General features: G+C 37.3%; 1 protein-coding gene across 1 annotated transcript in view; it reads right to left on the reverse strand.

Annotated features, from left to right (window-relative positions):
- LOC136869107 (DNA repair and recombination protein RAD54B) overlaps positions 1–13,248 on the reverse strand; it is a 329,880-nt gene that overhangs the window by 98,552 nt on the left and 218,080 nt on the right. Inside the window, exon 13 of the mRNA XM_068227115.1 lies at positions 9,649–9,804. Coding sequence (XP_068083216.1) covers positions 9,649–9,804 — 156 coding nt within the window. The remainder of the gene's footprint in view (positions 1–9,648; positions 9,805–13,248) is intronic.

The following is a 13,248-nucleotide window of genomic DNA, read 5'->3' on the forward strand; positions in this document are numbered from 1 at the left end:
CTATCACAAAGGTAATAATTTCTTTAAATTATGCAATACCCTTGTAAATTTTTTAAAGAAGGAATTTCAACAGAATACACAGTATCTCAAAAGCCTCCGTGGCTCAGACGGCAGCGCGTCGGCCTCTCACTGCTGGATACCGTGGTTCAAATCCCGGTCTCACGCCATTGAGATTTGTGCTGGACAAAGCGGAGGCAGGGCAAGTTTTTCTCCTGGTACTCTGGTTTTCCCTGTCATCTTTCATTCCAGCAACACTCTCCATTATCATTTCATAGCAATTCTCAGTCATTAATAATCACCTTGGGAGTGGCGACCCCATTGTAATAATAGCCTATATACGGTTCATTCCTTACATCCCCGACCCGGTCCAAGACTGAAAAACAGGTTGTAGGTTTTCATTTTCACACAGTATTTCACTGGCAAAATATTTAACAGTCGTGAACAAGGGGTACAGTGTAGTTAAGAAAACAAAAATATCAATCAGCTAATTCCTGTATTCCGATAACTTATTGTAGTTCTGAGTAGGTAATTCAAGTCTCAGGCATAATTTATGTCATAGTGACTAGAAAACGGTATTTTTCCTCTCCTTGGATTTTGATTCCCTTTCCAAATTCCTTTTTGATTTCCTTTACTGTCTGTTCTATATAAACAATAAAAAGGAGAGGGAGTCAAACTATAGCTTTGCCTCACTTCTTTCTGGACTGCTTCTTCTTTTTCAAAGCCCTCGATTCTTATCACTGCAGACTCATTTTTATACAGATTAGAGATAATTCTTTGTTCTCAGTATCTGATCCCAATCACCTTCAGAATTTCAAATAGCTTGGTCCAGTCAACATTATCGAATGCCTTTTCTAGATCTATGAACATCAATCTCTTTATTTGCAAATGAGGTGTCTACCTCGGTGGCAAATGGTACACTAAAATACATTATTGTCAAGCACTAAATTTTAAATTAAGAGGAGACGAAGAAAATTTTCCTAGAATACAATATTATACAATTTACGCTAATAATTTTTTCTATTAAACACACACATCATCCTTAATAAATTTATATTGTTTACAAAATTCTACGTATAATATCTTACAAACATAGTCAACTCATATACAGTACGGTATGTGAAATTACTTCTAATAATACTATACAACTGGTATAAGATTAAAATTAACATTGAATTTATTTACATATTTATATTTTACCCATTTTGGAACCTAAGTAGCATAACGACCTGCTGCGTCTTAACCAGAGCCCCTTTTGCTACAACTTTTCAGAGTTCCTGAAGGGCCTTCACAGCTACCGTAGCAGTCCCAGGGCCCTCGAAGTCCCCACTGTACTTCACCCCTACAGGCAGTCCCCTACTTGGGCTGTCCAAACTCCTTAGACCAGGGGATGGAATTAATTTAATCACACACATTTTTTATTTACAATATCCTGCACTGGTCGAATGCCCTCTAACACTTCATTTATTATCTCTGTTGTTGTTTATTCTCTTCTTGAATATCTGTACAGATTTTGGAAAAGGATCAAACACTACCCCTGGTAAACTGTTCCACTCCTTCACGCCCTTCCCAATGAAAGAAAATTTACCCCAATCGCTTCTGCTGAAATTCCTTCTAATTTTGTACTTGTGGTCAGTTCTACCAATATAATTATTTTCCAACTGAAGCCTCTCACGGATATCTCTCCATGCTTCTTCTCCTGTATAGGCTCTATATCTATATATATAAAATAAGAGTTTTGTCTGTACATTGCTCAGAATTTGAAAAGAATGGTATTTCTGTATTGGTCATGTCCACAGTAACAAGGAAATGCACTTTTTACTTTTCCGTAATTTCTGTCTGTCTGTCTGTCTGTCTGTCCGTCTGTATGTATGTACACGCATCACGAGAAAATGGCTGAAGAGAATTTAATGGAAATCGGTATGTAAAGTTAGGAGGTGAGCCACTACAATCAAGGCTATAGATCATTTTATTCAAACTGAATGAAATGGTAGTTTAGGGGAAGGCCTAAAATGTAATTCTTAAATATTTATATTATTTGTGGTCCTATCGATAAATACTACATAGCTAAATCTGCATATAATTAAATTTCCGATCATTTATGTCTTATTCATTTTTACCGTACCGGCAATGATAACACAGATATTCATGAATTTGTATTTTTGTTGCTATGTTCATGTCAACGCCGAGCCACGAGAAAATGGGTAAACAGAATTTAATGAAAATTGGTATATAGAGTCGGGGAATAAGAAACTACAGTCTAAGCTATAAACAATTTTATTCACCCTGGATGAAATTGTAGTTTAGGGGAAGACGCCTAAAATTTAATTTTTAAATACCATTTTATTTGTCCCGATCGAAAAGTACTACATAACAAAAGTAATAGAGTATACAATTTCCGATCATTTATGTTTTATTCAATTTTACCATACCGACTATGATAACAGTGGTATTTCAGAGTTGGAAGGAAACTAAATGTGAAGGCCTACAATATTGAAAGCGCATAACATTGATAAACAATAACATTACATTAACCACTGTTTGTTGTGATGTTCTTTGTCCCTTATGCTGCCAATCAACTCCAATAGATGGGATTACTGCTGCGTACCGAGTGTAACAGCCTGACTGAATATTGGCGGGAAATAGATAGGGAGTTTGTAAACTTTCTTCTTTAGCATTTCAATCCTCTGGTTCATACATTTTCTGATACAGCTGGTACGTAACACACTGGTTTATCATAGTATTCCAGCTATTCGATCCCTACTCTGACGGGCTGTTTTGAAAGAGCAGTGCGCACACCTAAGGCAGAGGCTCAGTAGTAGTAGTAGTAGTAGATTTAGGCCTATTCCAAATTATAGCAGCACAATTCGCTAAATAACTCAAAATTCAACCCTGAAAAGAGTTGTTTCTTAAGAAAATCTTCTTCCTCTTAACTTTTATTATTTACCGGGCGAGTTGGCCGTGCGGTTAGGGGCGCGTGGCTGTGAGCTTGAATCCGGGAGATAGTGGGTTCGAATCCCACTGTCGGCAGCTCTGAAGATGGTTTTCCGTGGTGTCCCATTTTCACACCAGGCAAATGCTGGGGCTGTACCTTAATTCAGGCCACGGCCGCTTCCTTCCAACTTCTAGGCCTTTCCTATCCCATCGTCGCCATAAGACGTATCTATGTCGGTGCGACGTAAAGCCACTAGAAAAATAATCACTTTTATTAAATTCTTCATTTATATTATTCCAAATTACCAGTGAAGAAGGGGTTTCTGCTTTGGCTTGGAGGAATAATTTGCCTCCAAGTCAGATAAATTTTTCCGCCGCCAGTGTAGTGAATTGAGATTTTCCAACTCATCGGGGACTCCTAGGAAACAGATAGTAAAAGGACACATAGTTTTTGACCTGGGACTCTCCACTATTCAACTCCCCTCCCCCCCCAAGTCGAAGAGCGTTCACGGATCACGGCTGTCTGCTGCTCGGTCGTTCCAACTCTGGAACTTTGGACTGTTAGATAGGCAGCGTAGTACTGTTCATTAAAAGTGAGAAAATGTATGGTTTTTCATTTGATCGAGTATTTCATATGAAAGCATTGCTTTTAAACGCGTCATTCCTACTGACGTTATTGTAATAACCTATGTTCATTTCAGTTGGGAAAACCACTATGACAATCTTTCTGAGGATGTAAAAAGGCAGATGGAGAGTGAGTTTCTGCCATTATAATAAAAACTCCCCAACCTGATTGTGACTGATGACAGGCAAGCAGGCCTACCATTACAATGAAAATTCCCTAACCCAGTCTTCATATGAGAAAATATGTTTGGTGAATTCCCCGTCGCGTTTCTAGGGTAACGTTAAGAACTATGCAATTTAATACAATCTTGCTAAAACGTGTACACTACCTAACATATAATTCGGTTTACACTGTAGAATTCCGTAGCGAAGCACGGGTACATCAGCTAGTAATCCTATAAGTCTAGTTTTCTCCCTTCTCTTACTTAAAGTTTCCCACCCAAGTTCCTTTAACATTTCTGATACACTACTCTTTTTCCTGAAATCCCCTGTTACAAACCTTGCTGCTTTCCTCTGCACACCATCTAGTTCTTTTATTATGTATTCTTGCTGAGGATCCCAAACACTGTTTGCATATTCCAATAATGGACGAACCATACTTAAGTAACTTTTTTCTTTTAATTCTTTGTTGCATCCTTTAAGTAGCCTCATTATGACATGTAACGATCTGTATGCTTTCCCAACAATGTCATCAACATGACCCTTCCAGTGCAAACTGCTTTCAAATCTCACACCTAAGTATTTGCACTTGCCATCTTTTGGGATAACTACCTCATCCAAAGTATATTCAAATTCAGTTTTAAAGCTCCTGTTTGTAAATGTTGTAACAGTTGATTTGCCTCCATTAATCTTCATATTATTTTCTTCAACCCATTCTTGGATACTCTCAAGGTCCCTTTGTAATTCTGAACAATCCTCAATGTTATTTATTTCCCTATAAACAATTATGTCATCTGCATACAATCTTATTTTCGATGTTATATTGTTCCCTAAATCATTTGCGTATATTAAGAAAAGTAATGGACCGATTATACTACCCTGTGCAATTCCCTTCCAAACTTCCTCTTCCTGTGATATATTATTTCCTACTTTGACTTTCTGAACCCTTGAATTTAGAAATGTTCTTATCCAACGTATAACCCTTACGTCCAATCCTATTCCCTCCAATTTCTTTAATAATATTCCATGTTCCACTCTATCAAATCTGTGTAATCTAATCTAAGAAATCTAACTAATATTTGAGTTTTAAAAGAGTAAATTTAATACTTTCAGTTACCAGAGGTTCTTCTTTTACAGAGTTCTGTAATCTTTTTTTTTTTTTTCAAGGAAATTTAATTATCATTTTAACTATTGTGAACTTAAATTTAATTAATTAAATATCTATTTTCACTTAAATGAAGGCCACTCATTTCAGTCAGATTTGATATTAGACTTATCTTCTCTTAGTAGGGTAACTACTAATCTGCCAGCTCATTGCACATCTTTGTCGTTATTTTATCGACTGAAGCATGACTGGGACTAAATCTAAGTTTCTGTTATTTTGTTGTGTTTTGTCGTATTAAAATTGTGGTTTGTGAAATTTCTGAAGATACAGTTTTATGCACGCATGCAACGGTGGGAGGTTGAGGGGAAGCAGTGTGGTTACAGTGGTAGCTGCCAATGTTGTTTGTTGTTCATTACTGTTACGTTTCAAATGCAAAACGGCCCTTGATACTTCACATGAAATTCTGAATAAAATATGTTGTCTTGGATTAGGAGAAATACGGTACACAACTTTCTGCTTCAGTAGAGAATTAACCTCCCAAGTAGTTCTGTGCAAGAAAAATTGCAAACGTACAACCATCACAAAGTGGGTTTTTTATTTATTATTTTACAATATGCCTTATGTCATAGTGACACAGATAGGTCTTATGGCGACGATGGGACAGGATAGGGCTAGGAATGGGAAGGAAGCAACTGTGGCCTTATTTAAGATATAGCCTCAGTATTTCCAGGTGTGAGAATGGGAAGCCATGAAAAACAGTCTTCAAGGCTGCCGACAGTGGGGTTTGAACCTGTTATCTTCCACATGCAAGCTAATAGCCAAACCATGCAGCCACTTGCTCAGTATCACAAAGTGTATTTTTAATTCAGCTTGAGAATGAATTTAGAAAAGACATGTTTACACCAGAACGGCATGTTTATTTTGTAAATTGTGCAGTATTAAACTGAGTGCAGAAAGGAAGTTTGTTGTACAACACCTTAAATTGGGAGGGGGGCAATCTGAAAGCTGTAACAAGTGTGAAGAACAACAACCTTTGATTCCATCTGGTGTTGTGGGAAGCCATCAGCTTATACAGGGCAAGTGACTTTTTGCAAAAAAAACTGTTTGGCAAAAAAGTTAGTTTCAGTAGCTATCTCATCCCATAAAGAGTCATGAACCATGTGTTGAAAAATGTCTACAGGGAAGGGATCAAACTCGCCCTCATTTTCATCTTAACTTTTTGTCATGCTATCATCTTCACTGCTAGTAAGTAAAACTGTATGACTTTCTGAAACTATATCACTGCCTGATTCACTCTCGCTATTTTGAATTATATGTTTGATTCCATTTGTAGTAATACAAGGTTTACTAGGGCCAGTCATTTCTGCTGACTACCAAGAGGGGAATGGCCCTACTTTGAGGATGAACAGATTCCTACTACATGACACAATCTAGGATGTTCATTCCAACACCAACACAGCAGATTCTCAGCTTTCATGCCATCTAGGGACAGAAGGCTTGAACTTGTTGCAGAAAGCTACCACATGTAGTAGACTGCCTGCTGAGCGTATATGTATGAATGGTCACTGCACACGAGATCGCCAGACAGGCGGGTTTGTACGCCAAGGAGTTAAAAGTATGGACCCTCACCAGGATTATTTAATTCAAGAACTGGAAAAGATCCGAAGGAAAGCAGTATGATTTGTTCTGTGTGATTTCATATGAAGGAGTAGTGTTATGAAAATGTAATCTTCGACCTGGGAACAGTTGGAAGTATGGAGATGAGCTGCTTGATTAAGTGGTATGTTCTATGCAATCAATGGAGAGATGGTGTGGAATGATATTAGTAGACAAATAATGCTGAATGGAATTATTAAAAGTAGGAAAGTTCATAATATGAAGATAATTGTGGAATTCAAGAGGGCAATTTGGGACAAATATTCATTTACAGGAAGAAGTTATACATTTTCAACTCCTTTGACTAGGTAAACAATATGATAGGGAATCTTCCATCTGAGCAACAGCCCTAAATACAGATCAATGGTGCTGGCTGACTAACTGACTGACTGACTGACTGACATAAAAAAGTTTAAGTTGAAATTCAAACAGTGGTAATAAGTGTAGTTTCTTCATATCATGTTGTATAAAAGAAAACGAAAGATAGAAAGACATCATATCAAGCAAAGGAGGAAGTCAAAGTGCTATTTTTTGTCATTACATGCAAAGAAACCACAGGGAGAGAAACAATATTATTGCTATGGTGCAATATGAGAAGAAGGGGCACAGATGGATGGATTATATATCAGGGGAGATAAAGATGAAAGCTATGTAATGAGCCTTGTAGAATACGTCTCTTTCAAGAAGCATTTGCTATGTTGTGTAAAATATTATTGTAGAATATTTTATTTGTATTCCTTTTGTCTATCTAAATTTGGAAATGTAACTACTAAATTGCAAATTATTATTATTGTTGTTGTTGAGTGATATTTTGTAATGTTCTGGAAATTTTCATGATGCAGACTTTCGGAACAGGGTGTGTCTGCCCCTGTCAATTCTAGAAGCATGTTTTTACTAATTTTGGAAGATGGAAAGTTCGTGATTAACGTTAGGTGATGTTCTGGAATATTGTGAAAACATCACGACTTGGTGAGTTTTGATTGGTGGATCTGGGTGTCGAGAGGGAAGCTCCTGTGGTCTGATTGGTTACTCAGTGATTGCACTGGGGCCAGCTTTGCCTCTAAAGAGAGCGAGGCAAAATTTTGTGGTCTTTTCGTTTCTCGTCAGTCCAGCGATCAGACACACGTCGGCGATCCTCCCTCCCAGCATGGGCTGCCTTAGGGTAAGCGCTGTTGGTTTCATTCGCATCTTAATTTATGTTTAATGTTTGCTTGTATTTTCACATAGGAGTTTATCCCTACTCACCCAGACTCGCCACTCAATTATTCAGATGCCTTATCGTTTCAGCTGGGCCTGCCTGTTTGATTTTGGAGGCATTCCCCTATTCTTTTAGATTTTTAAAGCTGTGTAATTAGTAGATTAATTTTATTTCCCTTGGGGTTTGCCTCTAGTAACTTTGTATTACTTGACGCATGCTAGTTTTTCCTCTGCCCCGCATCAGAAGGGTTTTTGGTGTGGAAGCAAGTTGAACTGGCACTTCTGATTTTCTCCTCATTTCCATCATGTGGCACGATTGTCTGAAAGCGCGTTAACTTTCACTTAATATTGTATTTGTAAAAGCCCTTGCCAATTTACATCTAACTTGTTGTTTTGAGATATCGTACCTGGATTTTTGAATTGATGGATTTTGTTTTGAATTTTCTTTGTAATGTTTATTTTGGCAAACAAATATCGTAGATCAAGGGATCATCAATGATTTTCCTAGAAATCCGCAACCTATATATCCCAATGCCCCTGGTAGGGTTCCCATGCCACTCCACACCCTTTCTTATAGTTGTCACGTTGCCCAAGCTGATGTTTATTTATTTATACTTGATACAGTTCATCTGATGTTTTGTTTTGTGCTAAAGATGTTCAAATGCTGTGTAATTTAAGTTTTCCTTTTTATTTACTATGTGTCGTGTAACCAATAGAAACCGGTTACAATAATGGATTTAAGATTGAACTGATGCCCTAACAATAACAGAAAATGCAATGAGAGGGTAATGTACTGACAACTTTAAAAGTGAAATAAAGGCTATAATCTTATTGTCTTGTCACTATAAACCACCACAATTTTTAATTTGCAAGTGGTTTAACCTTGCACTAACTCACATAGGTTTTTGGCACTGCCGGGGTAGGAAAGGGTGACCTGTTATTGTATTCATCTTATTATGTGTCCCTTTTCATGCTCCTGTCTCTATGTGACTTAATCCATTCAGAGTCACAATAAATGGCTACACTGCTGATAGCAGAATAAGATTTAATTTGCCTGCTGGTAGTTTGAGCGTACCTGTCACACAAAAACATGCATAAAATAAACTAATAAAGATAATTCACTCAAATTTAGGATTCATGCCATTGAAAGTTATGACCTACTCATACTTTATTCCTTGAATGACTGTTGGATGTGGTACAAATGTTTCATTTAAAATAATTTAGAAAAGAGTGGATCCATGTACTCTAAATTCATCGTAAGTTCAGACGGTGGGCAGAATCTAAATTTTTCATAAGTATTTCTTATACATTACTGTATCCATAAAATGGATATATATCAGGATTGTCTTTATCCTCCAGTTTCCATCCACTATGGTTCTTTTGTGTCATCAGCTGCGTAAATCTCACTGCTACTATCACTACCCTCGAACTTGGATTAATTTTCCAAAATGTTATTATTGCCATAATCGTCTCCTAAAACAATTTCTACAAGTGCTTTAAAACTCTTGTCGCCATTATTGTGATACCAGTTCTAATGCATAATGAATACTAAATACCGATGAAAATAAACTGTTGTTGAACAATATCAGTGTCACACAAAAATACAGACAGCATTATTTACCAACAGTACATGTCTCTACTTTCCTACAGTGTATATTGTGAGAAATTATATTACAAAGGGAATCTAATATAGAAAGATAAGAGAGACACTGCATCAATGCACGCTGAGCACAGCATTTGATTTATGCACCAAAACACCATGCGCAACCACAGCTCATCAAATGATGCAAATGGGTTAATTTGGCACATGCTTGTTCCTTTCCATTACTTAATTGAAGGAATGAGTGAATGAACGAACAAATTAATTCTAATCTGAAGTTGTGATATCTTGAATTCATCTACAAATTAAAAATGTGCTAACCTCATAAACATAGCTTCACTTTCAAAAAGTTTCATTTAGACATCCAGAGACGTACCTGAGTGAAATATGACACTAACACAATCCTTTCCCTGTAACACTTAATCTCGTGCAGAAGAGAGACCACCAAAGAAAGTTTTCCAGAATCTTCCAGGCTAAAATCAGGTCGTCCACCAAAAGAGAATTTTTCTAGCAGATACTGTGAGAGACACTCCTAGAACATGAAAATATTCTACCTTAGGCAAGAATAAACAGTAATAAAAATAATAAACAATCATTTTTATGTTCAAGATACAGTAACAATGCCAATAGGGATGTGTTATGCAAAACTAGTCCTCTAGACAGTGTGTGTACTAGCAGGTATGTGTGCCCCGCCTCTCATTTGTTTTACAGTTAATTATATGGAGTATTTCAGAATCTGAGATTTACAACAAAAAAACTACTTTTATTGAAAAATAATGCTTGGAAAATGATGGAAAATTTCAGTAGGTGTGATTGATTATAACTACCAATTTGAAAGTGGAACTAAAGAAATGAGGTAGAAAAATAAGCAGAAAGAAGTAAGAGTTGATAGGAAGGTAAGTAGAAGATACAGCAAGCTTTATTTCTTATTGATTTTGTCAAATGTTAAATTCTGCAAGTACAAACAGGCTTTTTAAAACATATCTGAATTTTATTATTTCCTTTTTGGGTTAGAGGCATACATTAAGCACAACAATGGTAGGCTGGACTTCAGTTACAATGGCTACTACTATAGTTGGGCCCAAGAGAGTTGGAGTCAGACATTTGAGTGGCGAAAGCAGTAACTATGAAGTACGCTGCGTTGTCATAGTTACCTCCATCTGTGGCATATCACCCTTTCATACAGGCTGATTGTTTAATAAAACATATAGGCCTAATGCAATTCAATAAACTTTGACTCATTCCTAAGCCCGTGCTAATAATTCTAGCATTTAAGACAAAACACGTCATTGCCAATAAATGAGATTTCATAATCACCAAAATCATCAGTTTTGGACACTAACCTCAACAAATGCACATGTTAAATACAGAATAGAAGTACAACTAGATACTGATTAACTTCCAAGAAATGGGAACTAACAACAAAAATAATATTCAGGAAAAAGCACGTAAATACTTAAAGCGGAAACAGCTATCACAGTACCACTCCGAATAATATCACAAAAGCGGCTAAAAGCAAGCCAAGCCATGTGGCGATAGCTTCCTTAAATGTGGCATCGCTGTTATCGTTACCATAGCAACAGACCATTTTCGAGCAGCGTTAGTCAACTTTTTCTTGCCGGTGGTGCTAAACTCTCATGGGCCTTAGTGTAGTTGGTCTGAAAGTGACTTACAGCAGCACTTTATGAGTTTCTTCGTACACCTTATTTCAGCTCAAAAGATAGAAGTGTAGTTGGAACTGACCATTTATTTTGTTCTTAACTCTGAAATTGACAGTGATTCAGCTTCAAACTATAGCTCACTCAGTGGTTAGATGGTTCAAGTTCAAAATATAGGCCACTCAGTGGTTAGATGCTTCAGTTTCAAATAACAAGTCAATCAGTGGTTCGGAATACAGACTGTACAATGACAGATTTATTGAGGTTGTGAAGGGTTAGTACAAACCAATACAGTAATTTTTAAAATTTATTTATTCAGGATCAGTAACAGCATAATGCCGAATTACAAAGATCCGAGCTATGCACAACAGATATTAATCTAAAATGAAAGATATATAAATATCTACAAAGGACACAAATATACACAATAAAAACTGTACAATCCTATATAATATATATTTACATAAACAACGACATTAAGAAAGAAAAATACATTTACAGTAAATACAGAAAGAACAAGAAAGAAAATCAAGTTATATGATAAATATCATGACGGAAGGAAATGACACAAAGATGTCTAGGTTCTTGTTGATACATAAGGTACACTTACGTACAGTGAGATACGTACAGAAAAGGACCTTTTGGTGACAGAAATCCAGGAATAAGGAATATGGAATAGGGTCTTCATTCTGGTACTGTGGGATGGGGCATAGAGTGGGAACAAGGAAACTAAATCTGGAGACCTAAACAGACCATTAGTTGCTTCGTATAGCAGCTTTAGATCATCTACTTTCCTTCGAGCAGAAAGAGTTTTGAGTTTCAGTTTCCCAAGCACTTGGATAGTGCTTAAGTTGTAATAGGCAGGGACCCTTGGCTCTGACAATAGCACAGAAAAAAAAATTGTACATGGTCAAGGTGGCTGAGATTTTTAGAAGCAGAAATTGACCAGACTGGAGAGGTATATTCAACAATTTTAGAGGACAGGTCAGATTCGAGTAGTCCTTAATATAGCAGGTCACACTCTTCTTTCTTCCTGCGAACTGAATGCAACATCTGTTTCCGTAAGGGCTCTTGCTTAGGAAACTGATGGTATGGAAAAGGTTGACCTTGACATACTGGAATGCAGTGATAGGCATTGCAGTTTTGCTCCTTTTTTTTATCAGTCATTTTTCTGTATAAAAAATTGAACAGCCTGCAATTTTGCCCAATGGAGCAACTCTGTTTAAAAAATAACAAAACCTATGAAGTAATTAATAATAATAATAATAATAATAATAATAATAATAATAATAATAATAATAATAATAATAATAATAATAATATTGTTTTTACATCTCACTAACACCGAGGTGCCAGAATTTAGTCTTGGAGTAGTTCTTTTGTGAAAGTAAATGGTGTTTTGATCAATAATATTAGATATGCAGATGACACACTGATTCTGTGCAACACTATAGAAGGCCTTCAAGAACTCCTGAACAGAATCCATGTCAAAGGTTTACAGTATGGTCTCAATACGAGGGCTATTTTTTTTTCAAGGTCCGATTGGTCACGAAATGAAACAGCAGTACAAATTTGACACTTTTCTATTAGTAACACTTGCTGATACATCACAGCTACTTTTCAACATAGTCGCCTCGCAGATTGAGACATTTGTCGTAGCGTGGTACCAATTTGTCAATGCCCTCTTGATAGAACATCGCCGCCTGCGCCTGTAACCATCTTTGTACGCCGGCCTGCAGCGCCTCGTCGGTGTCAAAACGCTGTCCTCCTAGCCAGCGTTTCATGTGAGCAAAGAGGTGAAAATCTGATGGAGCCAGGTCCGGACTGTATGCTGGGTGATCGAAAACATCCCACCGGAAACGCTGCAGGAGGTTTGTGGTGGCAGCTGCAGTGTGCGGCCGAGCATTGTCATGGAGGAGGACAATGCCTGATGACAACATCCCTCTCCGCTTATTCTGAATTGCCCGTCGTAGACATTGAGTAGTCGCACAGTATGCGGCTGCAGTGATGGTGGAACCATGTTCCATGAATTCCACCAACAGAACTCCTTTCCGGTCCCAGAACACAGTAGCCATACACTTTCTGTTGGAGAATGTTCGCTTGAATTTCTTTGGCTTACTCGGGGAGTGCGAATGCATCCACTGTTTGGATTGCTCTTTTGTTTCTTCCGTTTCAAAATAAACCCATGTCTCGTCCCCTGTGACAATTTTGTTCAAAAAATCCGGTCCTTCATCATGGTAGTGCTGGAGAAACGCTAAAGCGGCGCCCATTCGCTGTGTTTTGTGACGGTCAGACAGCATCTTCGGAACCCATCTCGC

This window comes from Anabrus simplex, chromosome 1 (genome assembly GCF_040414725.1).
Source record: "Anabrus simplex isolate iqAnaSimp1 chromosome 1, ASM4041472v1, whole genome shotgun sequence".
Lineage (NCBI taxonomy): Eukaryota > Metazoa > Arthropoda > Insecta > Orthoptera > Tettigoniidae > Anabrus > Anabrus simplex.